The sequence below is a fragment of the Biomphalaria glabrata genome, chromosome 2, assembly GCF_947242115.1.
Source record: "Biomphalaria glabrata chromosome 2, xgBioGlab47.1, whole genome shotgun sequence".
NCBI classification, from domain to species: Eukaryota; Metazoa; Mollusca; class Gastropoda; family Planorbidae; genus Biomphalaria; species Biomphalaria glabrata.
In genome coordinates this window covers 27849998-27867388 of record NC_074712.1, presented here as the reverse complement: position 1 = coordinate 27867388, position 17391 = coordinate 27849998, and the positions used below count along the sequence as shown (strand labels likewise).

Sequence of the window (17391 nt, the reverse complement as noted above, 5' to 3'; positions counted from 1 at the left end):
TATATTGAAGTAAATGATATATATTCTTTGTTTGTTCGAATAAGCCTTTGCTTTTTTTTTAACGATAAAAAAAATGCATTGCTTAATCTAAATTGCAGTTTGCGAAATTATTATTTTTTGTAGGTCAATGAGACTTTAAAGATTATCAGCGACGCCTACTCTTATCAGCTTGATGTTGTTTATGAAGTCAACAATAATGTTAGCGACAAAAGAACTCTAGCCCTGTGGGCAGACATGTATGTCTTAGCTTCAATGTTACTGACAAGAGATTCTTTTGAGAACATTGCTTTAGACATTTTCTTTGGAAGTACAATGGATCAAGAAGGGAATACATTTCTGTATTACAATTATTGGACGGAAGCTATATAAAACAATTATAAGGTGATGAAAGGCACGTCTGTTCCCGAACGTGTGACGGTTCTTTTTCAGATTAAATACAATACATCTCTGACAAGTGACTCGCACCGAAGTATTAGTTTGTCCAGGACTCTGACTTGCAGTTTTCTTACATTTAAAAATTCTAGTTTTACAGTAGAGTGGAACCAAAGAAAACGATTGGAACATGTCATGCTGACCCTAGATGTTGGTGGAATCACGCTAATTATCTCCAACATGTCAGATATAAATAGCATGGTACTGACCGAAAACAATGAGCTTAACATTTGTGCAGACATCTTAGATAAATATATCAACAAGACCAGATCACGTGGTACAAATAGACCTATGGATGGAGTTTTATACTTATGTGCATACATTTTAACCTATATATGTTTAAGTGCATCAGAGTTGTGTCTCTTGATAACTTTGATTACGTACCTTGTTTTTGCTGAGTTGAGAACTGTTCCAGGTATAAACAATATTTTCCTCACTTTGAGTCTTTTTCTTGCACAGTTGGCTTTGATCATGGCTTCAAATGTGTAAGTAGTCTTGTGTTTAGCTGATAAATTCAAATGTTCATTTATGTAAAATATTTAATGTCCTTTTAGATTGCAGATACAAAGAGTTTTAGAACCTTAATTTGTATAATTATTTTTTCATGTCAAAATTTTACAAAGTGTATCATATATGTCATTTTCAGACCAACACCCAGTGCTCTGTGTACATATATTGGTATTGTGACACACTTCTTGTGGCTGTGGCACTTTTCTTGGAGTTTTCTGTGTAGTCTTCATATGTTTAGAATTTTTACTGCCAACATTCCAAACGTATCTTCAAGAACTGTCGCGCTCAGTATACGTACACTAAAGTTGATGGTGCTCACGATGATTGTATCGGTCTCAATAGTGATTGTCGTCATTATCTCATCATACTTGACGTCACAGACTATTGGTTACGGAAAGAAAACTTGCTATCTGGACTCTGCATTTCTTATTGGTAGGTTTTTTTAAAAAAAACTGTCAAATCCAATGCATTGTAGGTCCCGAAGTTGTAGTTTTTTATGTAGATATACTGAATTTTAATCTTTGTATTCTGTAGAATAAAACTAGCTATAAAAGGAGAGGGGGGTTCACATACTATGTATTAATATATAGATTGTTATTTCTAGGTCTACATCGAGTTTTTTTTTTTTACCTTCATTCCGAAATTTTATTCACACAGGGCGCGGTGGCTAAGTGGTTAAGCGCTTGACTTCCGAATCTGGGGTCCTGTGTTCGAATCTCGGCGAAGACTGGGATTTTTAGGGAACCCTGAGTCTACCAAAAATCTAATGGGTACCTGGCTTTAGTTGGTCGTTATACTGGACAAATAACACCCTGCTCGTTACACTGGCGGATCCAGGGGGAGGCGGTAGGGGCGATAGCCCGCCACTCAGCCGACCCCCACCCTTGGAGGAATTTTAGATTAGAATTCTCACACGAATTTATTGCTTATGTTAATAATATATACGATTTATTTATATTTCAACCTATTTTTACATTATTTTGCACCCCCCCCCTCTAGTAAGTTTGCCGATTTGGTAGGGAGGGAGCGATGGCATCAATCCCCCTCCCCCCGTAAACTTTCGAGTGGGTGGGGGGCAATCCAATTTATTTGTAGAAATCACAGCTGGCTAACAGAATGAAAAATTATCTATATGATTCAAACTTGTTATTGATGTTTCAACCGATCTTTATATTATGTCGATTTGGGGGGGGGGATGAATACCTCTACTGCCCTTCCCACCTAAACCCTTTGAGAAGGAGGCGGTCCTACGTTGACGGGGAAATCAGTTTATAAACAAAATGAGTTCAATTAAAATATAATTTTGATATTATGTCGCTCTCCTTCTGGTCTCTTGGTCGATTCTTTGGGGAGAGGGGGGCGATTGCATCTACTGCCTTCCACACTCTAGCACTCTGAGTGGGGGGAGGTCCTATTTTTATGGAGAAATCATAGTTTGTTCACAAAATTAGTTGAATATCTATATAATATAAGCTCTGTACTGATATGTGAACTCATTTGTATATAATATCGCACCACACTCTAATCACAAAGTTTATTATTAGTAAATATATAATGAAAATGGGTTGTACCAGGTGGGAGGGGCCGATACATGCAATCGCCTTCAACCATCGGACAAACCAATACTTTTCTTTTTGTATTATAGTTAACAAATTACAAAATGTATAAAAAAAATATGTCACTAATATAATTTATATATGCTATAAATATAATTCTTATATCGAGTCTCCCCACCCCTATACTTTAATGCCAAATGCAATCATTAACAGAAATTAAAAAAAAGAGCCAAGATTAATCGTTTACACTCTAATGCCCGCAACCCTTCTCAGATAAAAACTTGACATTTCAAAACAGAATAGTCAAATATGGCGACAGACTTTATGTAAATTTATCGTATTTTTAAAAAAAACAAACTTTGCTTTGGAAAAATTAGAATTCATACACAAATTTTTAGTATAGAGTAACGATTGAAATGAGTTCTGAACCCAAATATTCTTTTGCTAGTCGCCTTTTTCCAACCTTGACTTTATCGGATATTTATCTAGTTATATAAATTTGGGACTATAGCTCACAATTAATGCTTGAATCCTAAAAAGGCCAAAAAAAAATGTGAGTAGAATCTAATTGGTCCACATAATTTCTCCTACCACTTCCGAATTTTTTTGTTTAAAGCTTTGAATTATAGTTATGTAAAAAAACAAAGTTACAAACAGGCCTATTGAACAAAATGTATCACTTACAAATGAGCTTTTTTTAATAATAGTATTTTCCGAATAATAATGTTTCGGCGGCGATCCTTAAAGCCTTAATCTAAATATGTAGGGTATCTTCAAACCGTTTTTATTGCAATGTAGTAAGAGCCTATAATTTTATATTTGAATATTTTTCAAGTAAAATATTATCCAAAAGGCCTTTTTTTAATAGGATGAACTGTAGATGTCAGGAGAATGCGTTTCTGCAGTGAAGAATGAAAGAATACGCTTTTGGCGTCGCTTTGCTCTGAACCCCATTGGGATTAAAGCGATCCCTCAGACCCCCTAGCTTCCAAGAGAATGGTCTCAATATTACTGGGTTTTTTTGTTTTTTTTTTCGCCGAAGGTTGAGAAACACTGCTTTTTTATTCGCACATCTATATCTATATCTATATCTATATCTATATCTATATCTATATCTATATCTATATCTATATCTATATCTATATCTATATCTATATCTATATCTATATCTATATATCTATTCTGTATGCACGTTTATGCATAGGGTTAGGGTTCACTGGGCGTTAGGGGTTAGAATATGGAAAAATATCGCCCCACCCCCCATTCCAAAGTTCTGGATCCGCTAGTGGCTCGTTAACAGTTGGACAAAGGATCAGGTGATATTAACATCATCTGCACTATAGATCGCAAGGTTACTTAGCATGAAAGATGTGATAGATTAGAGCATTTAAAGCATACTTACGTCCCTAAACATGACGTTAAACTGCGCTCCTCTTTCTTTAGCACTTTGGAGCTCAAAAGTGCCTTACTTCTTTTCTATCATTGTGTCTGCCTCTTCTTTTCCTCAGTCTGCCTTCAGTGATCATCACTCTGTCTCCTTATCTCTAAAATCTCCCTACATCTTAGACCAGTCCGTTTGCCGTGGACTGCGACTGGTAAGGGGAGGTAAAGAGATCCCGGTATATGAGTAGATGTCTATCCAAGCATAAACTACCACAATACAGTACTTTGGCTCCAAGTTCCTCTAGACCCGAGGCCCTGATGGCCCGCTCCTGGTCAGCCAGCTTGTCACGCTGAGTTACAAGCACAGGTCATGGACCCATACAGGAGGGCAGTGGCTGGAGGGTCAATCAGGGAGCATCTGTATCGGACACATGTCCGATGCACTGGCGCGTAGAGAGCACTAGTGCCGAATTACTACTACTAATGTCCATGGAATAAAAACATCCAAAAAACTACTTGCCCCAGATTTGTGTCTGGACGAGAGGCGAACAATAGAGAGAAAAAAAAGGAAGCCACAAAAAGCTGTACTACCTGGCTATCATTTCTGGTGGTTATGTGCACAGAAGAGGAGAAAAGCCTGACAAAGATGAGCCTTTTCCCATCTACAAAGAAATTAAATCAGTAGTGGGAGAACCCAAAAGTATATCTAAGCTACACAAGTCGTCAGAACTTCTCGTAGAAGTTGATAGTATGATACACTCTGACGGGCTTCTACGATGAAGAAGAATCTTCGATCTCCAAGTAGAAGTCAGGCCACACAAGAATACCAGCAGAGATGTAATCATCTCTAGAGACCTGCTTAAATGTTCCGAGAAGGAAATAGTGGAGGTAATTGAAGGAGTCACCCATGCCCAGGCGCATTACCAGGCGCAGGGATGGTAAGGAGGTCAAAACTGCCCCTATTATTTTCACATTCGGAACTAGGACACCGCTAGTGTATGTGAAAGCAGGATACCTACGAGTTCCTACATACCTAGCCCCACGAGGTGCTTCAAGTCTCAGGGTTATAGACACAGCGCGGCAGTCTGCAAGAGGAAAACACTGTGTGTGCCAGATGTGCTGGAGAGGTTCACGAGGACAAGGGCTGCACAGCCCAGTTCAAATGCTCAAACTGTCATGGTGGCCACTTAGCCTAATCCAAAGACTGTTCCAATGACTGCTCTGTGTAGAAACAGGAGGTTGTTGTACAGGAGTACAAGGCAAGAAATGGATGTACCTTCAGCCAGGCGAAATCGGCTGTATTGGCCCTATCCAAGGGCCGTTCGGCTTGACAAAGACCTACGCCAAGGCTGTGGTTAAGATAGGGAAATTCATAGCCTTATAGGACCCCCTCCTCCTCCTCTAACTCAGAAGAAAACACCGCCAAAAAACACACCTCCAAAGAGACAATAAAGCCCTGTTAAAGAACAGGCTCTATGTGCTATCTGATGAGAGCATGGAGACTAAGCAGCACGTCAAAGCCAATACACCTGGAGAACCCGTAAAAATTATGTCTGATACAGGTTCTCCTCAGAGAACCCAGCCAGTCAACCTAACCTCTACTGAGTTTGAGGTTGACCAACTCCCTAAGTAGAGAAGCACATTAAAGAAGATGGCCAAAGTGAGAGAGGGGAGGAAATGGCCTCCGCTCTAACCTGAGGGATCTCCCCTATCAGAAGAGAAAGACTTCCCATAAAAGGAGGTGGTCCTTCTCTCCATCCAAGCCCAACACTAAAAATATCAAGGTCACTTGAATAAAGGGAAACACCTACGGGGGCCTCCCAAGGCCTAATAGCTCCAAGAAGGTTACTTAGAATAAGCCATGGATTCCAGGATTGTGCAGTGGAACTGTAGAGGCCTCAAGGCTAATTATGAGGAATTATGTCTGCTTACAGGAAACATTCCTGAAAGATAACATCAGTTACCGAAGCGGAGAGAGCATCAGATGGAGTCTGTATCCTTGTGAAGGACAGCATCCCCCATGAGAGGGTAGCACTACAGGCAGTAGCAGCTAGGATAACACTACACAAGGTTATCACTTGCTACAGCCTGTATCTACCTCCAGGCGATCCATTGAAACCAATAGACCTTGAGAACCTCATAAAACAACTACCTCAGCCCTATATTATCTATGGGGATTTCATTGCCCATAACACTATGTGGGGCTTCAATAATACTGACACAAAAGGTTGTATGCTGATGGATATCTTCCTCTAACATGCTTTATGCATACTTAATGATGCATCACCGACCTACTTGCCAAAACTTCTGCTAGAGCGGTTTGGAAGGCAGTAAGGCTGATCAAAGGAAAATAATCAAATGCAATAGGGCATTTAAAAAACCAAGTACGAACTGTTACGTCCCCCAGAGATATAGCTGACTGCCTTGCATCCTCAATAGCAGATAAATCATCCACTGCTCACTACATAACAGAGTTCCAAAAAGTCAAAATAAGGGAGGAAAGACACTCCATTATTTTCAGATCAGAGAACAATGAAGATTATAACAAACTGTTCTCGCTTGACAAATCACATGACACAGCGCCAGGAGAAGACGAAATCCATTATCAGTCTTCAAGCATCTTTCCGAACATTTATTGGCAACTCTGATACAAATCTATAACTGTGTATGGCAATCAGACTCTTTCCAGCTGGAGGAAAGCCTCAGTTATACCGATACCTAATCCGCAAAGAGATGGGTTTGACCCAGCTAACAATCGTCCAATGGAACTAACAAGCTGCATCTGCAAAACCATGGATAGGATGACAAACAATAGTTTGGTCTGGTACCTTGAGAGAAATAAAATAATCTCCAACTACCAGAACGGATTCCGGCAGGGACGGACAACAACTGACCACTTGGTAATCTTGAAAGCTTTCTTCAGAAATGCATTTCTTAGAAGAGAACATCTAGTAGCTGTATTTTTTATTTAGAAAAGACCTATGATACAACCTAAAATCATGGCATTCTACGTGACTTGGAGCTTATGGGGCTTAAGGGACACCTCCCCTGCTTTGTAAGAAAATTCCTCAAGAACCGAAAATTTCAAATCCAAGTGGGCAACTCCACTTCTGACTCTTATGACCAGGAAATGGGTGCACCCCATGACAGCGTTCTCTCAGTAACCCTGTATAACATTAAAATAAACAGAATAAAGGCTCTGTCCCCTGGCATTGAGTGCTCTTTGTATGTTGATGATTTTGTCATTTTCACAAATGAAAAAAAATCTACTTTAGAAAGAAAATTACAATTATGTTTAAATAAAATTCAAAATTGGGCAAACGATAATGGTTTTAAATTTTCGGACTCCAAAACAGTTAGCATGCATTTTTGTAATTTAAGGGAAATCCACCCAGAACCTGAACTATTTTTACACAAAAAAAAGATCCCTGTTGTGAAAACTACACAATTGTTAGGCTCACCCTAGATCCCTAATTTAATTTTCCCCCACATTAAGGAACTTAAGAAAAAAAGGCCGAAGGTCATTAAACATAATCAGCAATACTGATTAGGGAGCTGACAGAGATACCTTGCTGCTGCTAAAAAGTCTAATCCGATCCAAGTTAGACTATGGATCCATAATATATGGAGCAGCAAGGAAATCTTATCTAAAAATACTGGAGCTCATACAAAATGCTGCTATGCGTTTCGTACATCACCAATCCTAAGTCTCTACATGGAGGCTCCCCATGGACATAAGAATGAAATAGATCGCAATGCAGTATATAGTAAAGATAAAATACAACCCCACAAACCCTGCTTTCGACTTCATATTTAACCCTATAGAAGTTGTAGTATATAATCGAAGGCCTAACATCATACAGACGTTGGGCCTTTGAATGAGAGAATCCATCCAAATTTTAACCCCACACATTGACCAAATTTCTTAAAAAGAAATCCCACAAAACCCTCCCTTGTTGATGAATAAACCCAAATAAAATTTATCCCTTCTTAATTTCAAACAAGAAAATACACACCCAAGCATACTACAAGTCAACTTTAGGGAACTGCAGGAGAGCTACGGAGATTGTGGCACCATCTACACAGACGGATCCAAAATGGATGAAATAGGTCGCGTATGTCTGCTCCTTTCGAAACAAAACAATCTTCCGTAGACTCCTCGATGGATGCTCAATCTTTACAGCCGATTTACATGCAAACTCGCTTGCACTTATGGCCGTCAAAGCACTAGAAAGGAGAAAATTTATCATATGCTCTGACTCCAAATCTGCATTGCTAGCTTTGGATCGGATGAAGACTGACATTCCATTTGTACATAAGAGCCTAAAGCTGTTGGAACAAATAACAGCTGACCATAGGGATGTCATCTTCATTTGGATCCACACTTATGTGGGCATTGAGGGAAACGAAACGGCAGACAGAGAAGCAAAAAGAGCTCTAAATCATCAAGCCATGTCCAGACTTAGGATTAGCCACACCTACATCACGCACTCCTTTGTGTGAAGAGAGAGAAGCCCCCACTTTGTGAGTACTTTGACTCTCGTCTCACCGTGGAACATATCCTCATTGATTGCCCCAGATACCAGGATATTCGGGCACAACTTAAAAACGCTGTTCAATAGTGTCGACCCTGGGAAGGTACTGGCTTTGTCCGGGAGATGGTGTTAACGAAGATTTGATTTGTTAAATTGTAATCATATAATATTTACAAAATATTTTTACTAAATTATTACATTTTCACTACCTGTAATATTTTAACTTTGAATAGACCTTGTTTTTAATGACTTAACTAAATAAAACTTAGCTCTTGTGGTATGAAGGAAAAGTAACCATTTAGGGATTACAGACAAGACATGGCCTAAAGTGTGCCGATGTCCCAAAATCTCGAAACTCAAATTATTAAAACATGAGTAAAAAGATAAGATTATCTATAAACTTACTTACTAGGTCCTCCCGCGCCATTCGTCTGTCTTAACAAAGATCTGTAGCTAAAATTTAATTATTTACAACAACAATAATATCTGCTCCCTCCATTAAAAAATAACGTACACAAAATGTTGCTTGTTTGGTTTTTGAGACAGGTATAACTGGTCAAATTTTCATAGTTCTTGAAAATGTGTGTAATGATTGCCTTACATTAATCATTGCAGGAGCTATTGTGAATAAATCGTACGTTTTTTGCAATACTTTTTTTAAAAATCTCTTTTTATATCTCTATATTACTAGCTATCTTTAAATTCTTTCGTTTAGTAATTAAAATATTTTAATACATGGAAACATACTAATATATCTTTCTGCAAAATTATTACCAAATTCGTTGTAAGGCCTTTTGTAATATTTTGATTTTTAGCGCCCCCGAAAGGGGGGACGCTATTAGTTTTGTGTGGCCTGTCTGTCCGTCCGTCTGTCCGTCCCTCTGTCCTTCCTTCCAGTTTAGATCTCAGAAACATCATCGTGATATTTTAGATTATTCAAAGTTCTGATGAAAAGGCTACTTTTTTTTTCTTTTACGAAAGTGAACAATTTAATTTTTTAAATTGTTTTTGCAAGCAGATTAAAGAAATACACCACTTTTAAATGAAAAATTTCAGGAGAGGTAAGTCTTTTAAAAAGGTCACAGACTTATTCATTAATCAATCAAGCTTCATTTTATAGATTCGCGCATCGGTACAAAAAATTGCATCTAGGGTCACAATTGAAAAAGGCATCAATGGATCATTATAACATAGATTATCCATTTACTAACTAACTTATGGAATAGAATACTGATTCAAATGTTGTTTTTAAAAATAATTTTAATGCAAACTTCGTTTTAGTTGAAATAAAAAAAAAACTAACAACTTTTATAGCGCGAAGCTTGACATATCTTCATCATACACTTGACAACAATCCGAATTGAACTCAATAGTGGCCAGATGTAGATTTAGATTTAAACATATTAAACAATTTGAACAAAATTTATACGTATAATCTATTAAGGACATAGTTTATCTTCTTACAATTTAGGGGTGCTGATTTATTTATTATTTAAACAGTAGTATCACATTAAGAAGTAAATGTGATGCGAACAGCATAGTGCATTATTATCTATTAGTAGGCCTACTAGATCTACATCTAATCCAAATCATAATATTGTCCTTACTCTAGGTTTCATAAAGACATACGAATTCTATTCTAGATCTAGATTTTATTTATAGATTCTGGGTCAAGTCTAGATTCCAGATATAGCATGGATTCTAGATTTAGTTCTAGATCTGAATCTACACCTAGTCTAGATTCGAGATCTAGACGTATTTATCTAGACCAGATCTAGAACTAGTCTAGAAATCTAGATCTAGTCTAGCTCTAGATTCTCTCTATATATATATTCTATATTCTAGAGCTATAGTCTAGATCTATAAAGTAGATAGAGTGATTATATGTATCATCTGTATTAGTAGGTCTTCTAGTGGGTAATAGTGCACTATGCTTTTTGCATGGGAAACCGGTTATTTGTGCAGGCTAATTTTTTTGGTTTATTTCCTAGCCCGTCATGTCCAATATATTAATAGACCTTGTTAAGGAAATGTACGTATCTGGGAGCAGTAGCGTCACTAGGGGGTTACGAAGTTGAAAAAAATGTATCTTGGCAAAAGCAGACACATCGGAAAAAATAATTATATTAAAATCTCTAGATATATGCCCAAACATGCCTAGACGTTTAGATGGTAGTTTAAGTTTAAATGTCAAAGCACAACGTTATACCATTTCTGTCTTAAAGTATAACAAAAGAAACCTGTTCAGGTAATGTTGAGTCTGTTTCTAATTTTAATAAAATATCATTGTAAAATTTGCAATTACGTTTTAGTAAATGTCATAAACCCTAGGACTTTATAATAGAATCGACACTCATTTTACATTTGGGTAAAAATTAATAAAAGTAAGTAATCAGCTCACTGTATTTGTTCAACACAATGAACTAACTAGAAATAGTGTTTATTGGAACATATTTGAAGAAAGTTGATGGGAAGGGATGACACCCTGAGTTACCGCACCAGGTGCCACCGACACTTTCTGGAAGGTTTCCATTCTGTTTTTAGGTGATCAGTTGGATATCTACTCTCCTTATTCCAGAAGAGTTAGAAAAGGAGTCTTATCATAGACAAAGTGTTGTCCTGTTTGCTTTTATGTGGAAAAAAACGCAAGATGATTTTTTTTTACTATTTTATTAATTTAAACGATCAAAACAAGATTATGGCTTAAATATTCATGGTCCATTGGTGACTTCGATGGGGGCCACCTCTGATCACACACACAAACTCTCTTTGTAATCTTGTTAATATTGAATTGAATAAATGTTTTTAAACCTTTTTTGTAACTAAAAGATAAACCATTATAAGTTTTTTTGGCATCTACAAATAAAAACTTAAGAAGCCAGGAAATAGTTCGTCCTTGACCTTTACATCTTAAGTCTTTGAGATGTCTTATAACATTTACTAAAAAGGTTTAATGTAATTTCATTTATCATCACACAAATGTCAGCTCAACCTTCTCTTATGGAAAAACATGAACAATATTTTTCAATTTTTATGTCAGGGGAACTCATCATCTGCAAATTCAACGAACGACGCAATAAAGGATGAGATCACCATATTCCATATCCAGTGGCGTATCTAGGAATTTGGGGGCCCTGTGGCTTGACCTCTTAGGGATCCTGCACCTCAACATCATGACATGAGATAATGGCGTAATATTTAATGTAAAAATAAATTTCGGACACTCATTTGGAGGCCCCTCCTAAGTAGGGGCCCGGGAGGATTTTCTAATTTGGACCCCCCTCCTCCCATCCTAACTACGCCACTGTCCATATCTAACCGATCGAAATATTCTTATTAAACTCTTGTGTTTAAATGTCTTACTCAAATCTTATTATTTTAATTCCTACAACTGGAATCATAGCATCATACAATTTCAAAGGTTTTTCACCTCGTGGATTGAAATGCATGTATATTTCAGTAAAAGACAATCTAAACACCTTGAGCTATGTTACAATTTCGGATCTCTACATGTCTCTAGAATTACAGGCTCTTACACAGTGTATACATATTGTTGATATTCTAGACTGTACTTTCTCTGAATCTCTTGCTCTGGCTTTATTTTGCCGATTAGTATTTTAATCATTTGGGAGTAGTAGTAGCTAATACGTTGTAATATTTCTTTCTAGAAATCTTTTATTATCTATAAAATACGCACGCTTTTTTAATTATCATGCAATACGCATTTTTTGGCGCATGCGTTTTTAGGTTGCCTAGATCTGCTTTACAGAATTTCATTTTTTTGGTAGATCTATAAGTTATTTAAACGTATTAATGGTTGTGTTTGGGTTGGCTAGATCTGCTCTACAGAATTTCCAGTTTGTTAGTAGATCTAAAAGTTATCTCTATATATTAATTGTTGTGTTTGAGTTGGCTAGCTCTGCTCTACAGAATTTTAAGTTTTTTAGCAGATCTAAAAGTTATCTCCATAAATTAATTGTTGTGTTAGGGAGGCCACACCAATACGCACGACATTTCGTTTTCAACGGGATTGAAAATATGAGTATAGGATTAATTCAAGTATTTGGATTGTGTACAACGCTTTTCACTTCTATAATTAAACTATAGTTACCTTGTTCTAGACTAATCTAGACAAACACACACACACTCAAAAACATATATATATATATATATATATATATATATATATATATATATATATATATATATATATTTCAAAACGTCTTATTACAAAAATTATTATTTAATATTTTATTTATTATATTCTAAACTATAAGGTGTTTCAATGGTTGCTCCAGCCTGCGTTGTTTCTTTATGTAATTTGGCATTTCTGGTGACGACAATTGTCAGTATACACAGAGTCAGCTCACTCTTAACATTTGATTCTGTAAAAAAGGACCAATACAAAAATCTTATCCTTTACATCAAGCTGTCATCTGTGACGAGTGTGTACTGGATTGTAGCCGTACTAGCTGAGGCTGTAGAAAATGACATTTTGAGGTGAGGGTTATAGGAAATCATAATTATAATAATGATATCTAACATACAAAGAAACAAATGATCCAAAAGTTTTGTTTTTATTTCTTTTGTATTTTCATGTAGTAAACAACCATAATATTGATAAATTGCCAAAAAAGTCGAAACTGCATATAATTGTAATACAAAAAGGTTGTCTCATTTATTTGTAATTCTTAAAATAAATATCAGCTTTTAATGAATAGAACTTTTGAAATGAGCCTCTCTTCCTTCTTTCTACTGCACTACGTCTAGGATCTTATCTTCTTATCTTATATAAACACAGACGTTACTTCAAAAAGAAGATGATAATGTCCTAGACGTCATGCATTTATTCATGCCTATTAACCAATGACTTAAATTCTGCCAAGTCACTGGTTATCTTGGCTAACTCAGGCAACCCATTCCATGCTCTTATAGCGCTAGGGAAGAAGGAGTGTTTGTACAAATTTGTCCTAGCATATGGGACAAGGAATGTTCCTTTATCTAAGAAAATATATGGAAGAATTGAATCCATTATTCGAAGATTGACAAACTGTTGAAGGACTCTTTTGATCTGCATTCATAACAATTAGGTTATAAAGGTTCTAAAAAAAGTTTTTTTTAAATTGAAATTAAGAATTTACACATTTCTAGTCTTGATACATATTTTAAAATATTTTAACAATTACCTTCAAACCTATTAGAAATATTTACTAAAAATTGAAATTTGGCAATTTACTGTACGCATATATTAATTGACTTAAGTGTCAGAGGAAATTGTATTCTCAGTTCTATATCGATAAATTTGATAGGCTCAACGTGTCTTGTACACAAAAGAAAAGTAAATTTTTCTCAATTAAATATTAGGATACTGGCTTTATCAAATAAATACTGTGAAAAAACTCCGAATAAAGTTTTGATCATGAAAGGTGCTTATTTGTTATAGGCAGAAGGTAAATAATAGGTTTTTTTTTTTTTCGCCCAGCCTAAGGGTAAGAATTAGTGATTTCTTGGCTTTTGCAAATACAGTTTATTATGTATTCTTTATTTATTAAAGTACATCTTGAAGCAAACATCCTAAACAAATACTTAGCATCAGCATTCTCAGCCCCAGGAGACAAAGACATATTACTGAATTTGAACCAAGTAAACAACATAGAAGATATAGTAGTACAAGAAAATGGAATTAAAAAACTATTAGCCAACACCAAACCAAATAAAGCTTCTGCACCTGATGGTATTCCAGCTAGATTACTCAAAGAACTAAGCAATGAGCTAGCCCCAGTGTTCAAAATACTCTTTCAGGCTTCACTTAACCATGGCAGAGTACCAAAGGAATGGAAAGAAGCTAATGTCACCCCCCTATTTAAAAAAGGAGAAAAATCAGACTCAGGAAACTACAGACCAGTATCACTTACCAGCATCACATGTAAAATCCTATAACACATAATATTTAGCAACATCATAAACCACTTAGACAAACATAATGTCCTCACACCATACCAACATGGCTTTAGGAAATATAGATCATGTGAAACACAACTAATAGGACTAATTGATGATTTTTCAAAAGGTTTAGATAATAGTGAACAAATAGATGCTATCTTACTAGATTTTTCTAAGGCTTTTGACAAAGTTCACCACCATAGTCTGCTTAAAAAATTAAAATATTACGGCATTAATGGTCCACTGCATCAGTGGATTAAAGATTTTCTGATAGGGAATGAACAAACTGTAATAAAAAATGGTTCTAAATCAACACCGATAACAGTAAACTCAGGTGTACCTCAAGGAACAGTCTTAGGTCTCTAAATTTACCAAATTGCAATAGCTCAGTAACAAAAGTCAGATTATTTGCAAATGATTGCATAATATATAGAACAATAAAAACAACACAAGATAAATGCATTTTACAAAGAGAATTAGATGAATTACAGAAATGGGAATCAAATTGGAGCATGTCTTTCCACCCAGAAAAATGTCAGTTATTAAGAGTAACAAAAAACTAAAACAAATTAATTCCATTTATCTTATTCATGGTAAATCAGTAACACAGACTAAAAACGCAAAATACCTAGGTGTTATAATAAAGGAAAAACTGTCATGGAATCCACATATTGATGAAACTACAAAAAAATCAAACAAAGCATTAGGATTTATTAAAAGAAATTTCTATAAATCAAATAAGAACATATATTTAAATTGTTTTTTTTTAACATTGGTTAGGCCAATAATAGAATATGCATCCTCTGTTTGGGACCCCTCAACTCAAGAAAACATTAAGAAACTGGAACAGACACAAAATAGAGCAGTGAGATTCATAACAAACGAATATTCACATTTGACTAGAGTAACACCTTTAATAAAATCACTAAATTTAGAAAGTCTTCAGAATAGAAGACTTAAAAGTAAAGTAGCAATCATACATAAAACACTGAACCATAATCTTCAAATATAAAAACAAAATTTAATAAAATACTCTGAAAGACACAAAGATAAAGGCACATTCCTTGTCCCATATGCTAGGACAAATTTGTACAAACACTTCTTCTTCCCTAGTGCTATTAGAGCATGGAATGGGTTGCCTGAGCTAGCCAGGAAAACCAGTGACTTGGCTGAATTTAAGTCATTGGTTAATATGCATGACTAAATGCATGACGCGTATGACGTAATCATCTTCTTTTTTGAAGTAACGTCTGTATTATATAAGATAAGATAAGATAAGATATTAGGTATCACAATAAGGCGATATACTTTGTATATTTTCAGGTTTATTTCCATCTTACTGAATGGACTTCAAGGTGTTTCGATATTCATCTCTTACACTTGTAACAGGAGAGTCTACCAACTGTATTTCCGTTCTTCAACGTCACAAAGTTCTTCTTGATTTTTTTCTTTTATATAACGATGTAGGCCTACTAATATTCAAATGTCAATAATAAGACAAACACATTTTTGTTACATCTTATCCTATATACAATATTTATTAACAAATACTTCAAAAATCTAATAATTAGTAGACATGAAATACTTAATATGTGTGAAACCAAATGAAAAAAAAATTTAAAAAATTAAAAAATAAAACAAGTAATTTTTATCTATTACAGCAAAATTGTATTTTGTATTTCTCATACACAGCTGGTGATGTTAAATTAAATTAAATTAATTAGTTATGCAATTTTTAATGGCACTAATTAGGTCTAGGGCGTTCTAATGGCGACCATGGACCAGAGCAAAATCAAGGCTGAGATATAGACACACGTGTGGCTTACATTTATAACAAGTAAAATGACTTTAGTACACAAAGATACTATTTATTGGAAATAAACAACGAAGTGAAGGGATCCAAATGTTTGGGGAGAAATAATACAACCTCAAGTAATCTAAGTATGTCTATAGTGCTTCATACATTTATACTAATGCTTGATTAACTTAGCTTTACTGTTCCAATGTCCAATTGTCCTCTCTGTCGTGGCTGCTGCAGGCAGATCAAGCCTGTTAGCGTAGATAAAAGCGTAAGCAGTGTCATATTCTGCTAAAGACACTAGTTGAGACGAAAATCGCAGATCCGCTGTTTCCATTCCTGAGGTGTAGAGGAGCAGCTGTGGCGGGAGGAAAAAGAACGCTATAGATTCAGGGAGCTGTCTAATAGAAGGTTTCCGTTTTCTCTTGAAGTGCCCAGCAAGAACAAGTTTAAATTTCAATTCGATTCCGTTATTAAGTAGTCAAGCAGATACATGCCTCACAGATACATGCCTCACAGATACATGCCTCACAGATACATGCCTCACAGATACATGCCTCACATATATATATGCCTCACAGATATATGCCTCAGCGATACATGCCTCACATATATATGCCTCACAAATAAATGCCTCAAAGATACATGCCTCACAGATACATGCCTCACAGATCCAAAATCTGCGTGTTTTTTTCAGCCCTACAACAAACAGTTAGCTATTATTATCAATACTAGTGTAGCTTTATTGATCTAATACTAATTATTTCTAGTCTCAATGTAAAAAGTTTCCCTTTCAGACCTTGCAATCTATGGGGCAGATAATGTATAGGTCATCTGTTACTGTAGCTCACGGTTAACGAGAGTGTCATGTGGTCAGCACAACGACAAGCCACCTTTACTTTCTTCACCTTATGTCGGGTACACAATAGAGCTGGGTGGACTCAGAGGCGCTCTAAAGATCCCGAAATTAACAATCCCAGTCTTCACCAGGATTAGAACCAGAGATCCTCTGGTTTGGAAGCAAAGCGCTTTACCACTCGGCCACCGCGCCTCAAAAAGTTATCCTTCAGACCTTTCGATCAATGGGAGAGATTATGTCAAGATCCGAGACAGAGTGGAGGCTTTTAAGAAGTACTCCAGTTAAAATAAATAGATTTAACCAATAACGAATCCTGCACAATAGCCTTCCATTCTGTCCTGTATGAGAAACTTGTGATTTTTCTAAGAGTTGAGT

At 35.9% G+C, this 17391-nt stretch overlaps 1 protein-coding gene across 1 annotated transcript; it reads left to right on the top strand.

Moving 5' to 3' along the window:
- The first annotated feature begins 132 nt into the window (after positions 1-132).
- On the top strand, positions 133-15888 carry LOC129924542 (uncharacterized). Its single transcript, XM_056019799.1, has 3 exons — positions 133-1374; positions 12694-12916; positions 15683-15888. The coding sequence occupies exons 1-3, from the start codon at positions 1173-1175 to the stop codon at positions 15798-15800; spliced, it is 543 nt and encodes a 180-aa protein (XP_055875774.1). The 5' UTR covers positions 133-1172; the 3' UTR covers positions 15801-15888.
- The last annotated feature ends 1503 nt before the right edge of the window (positions 15889-17391 follow it).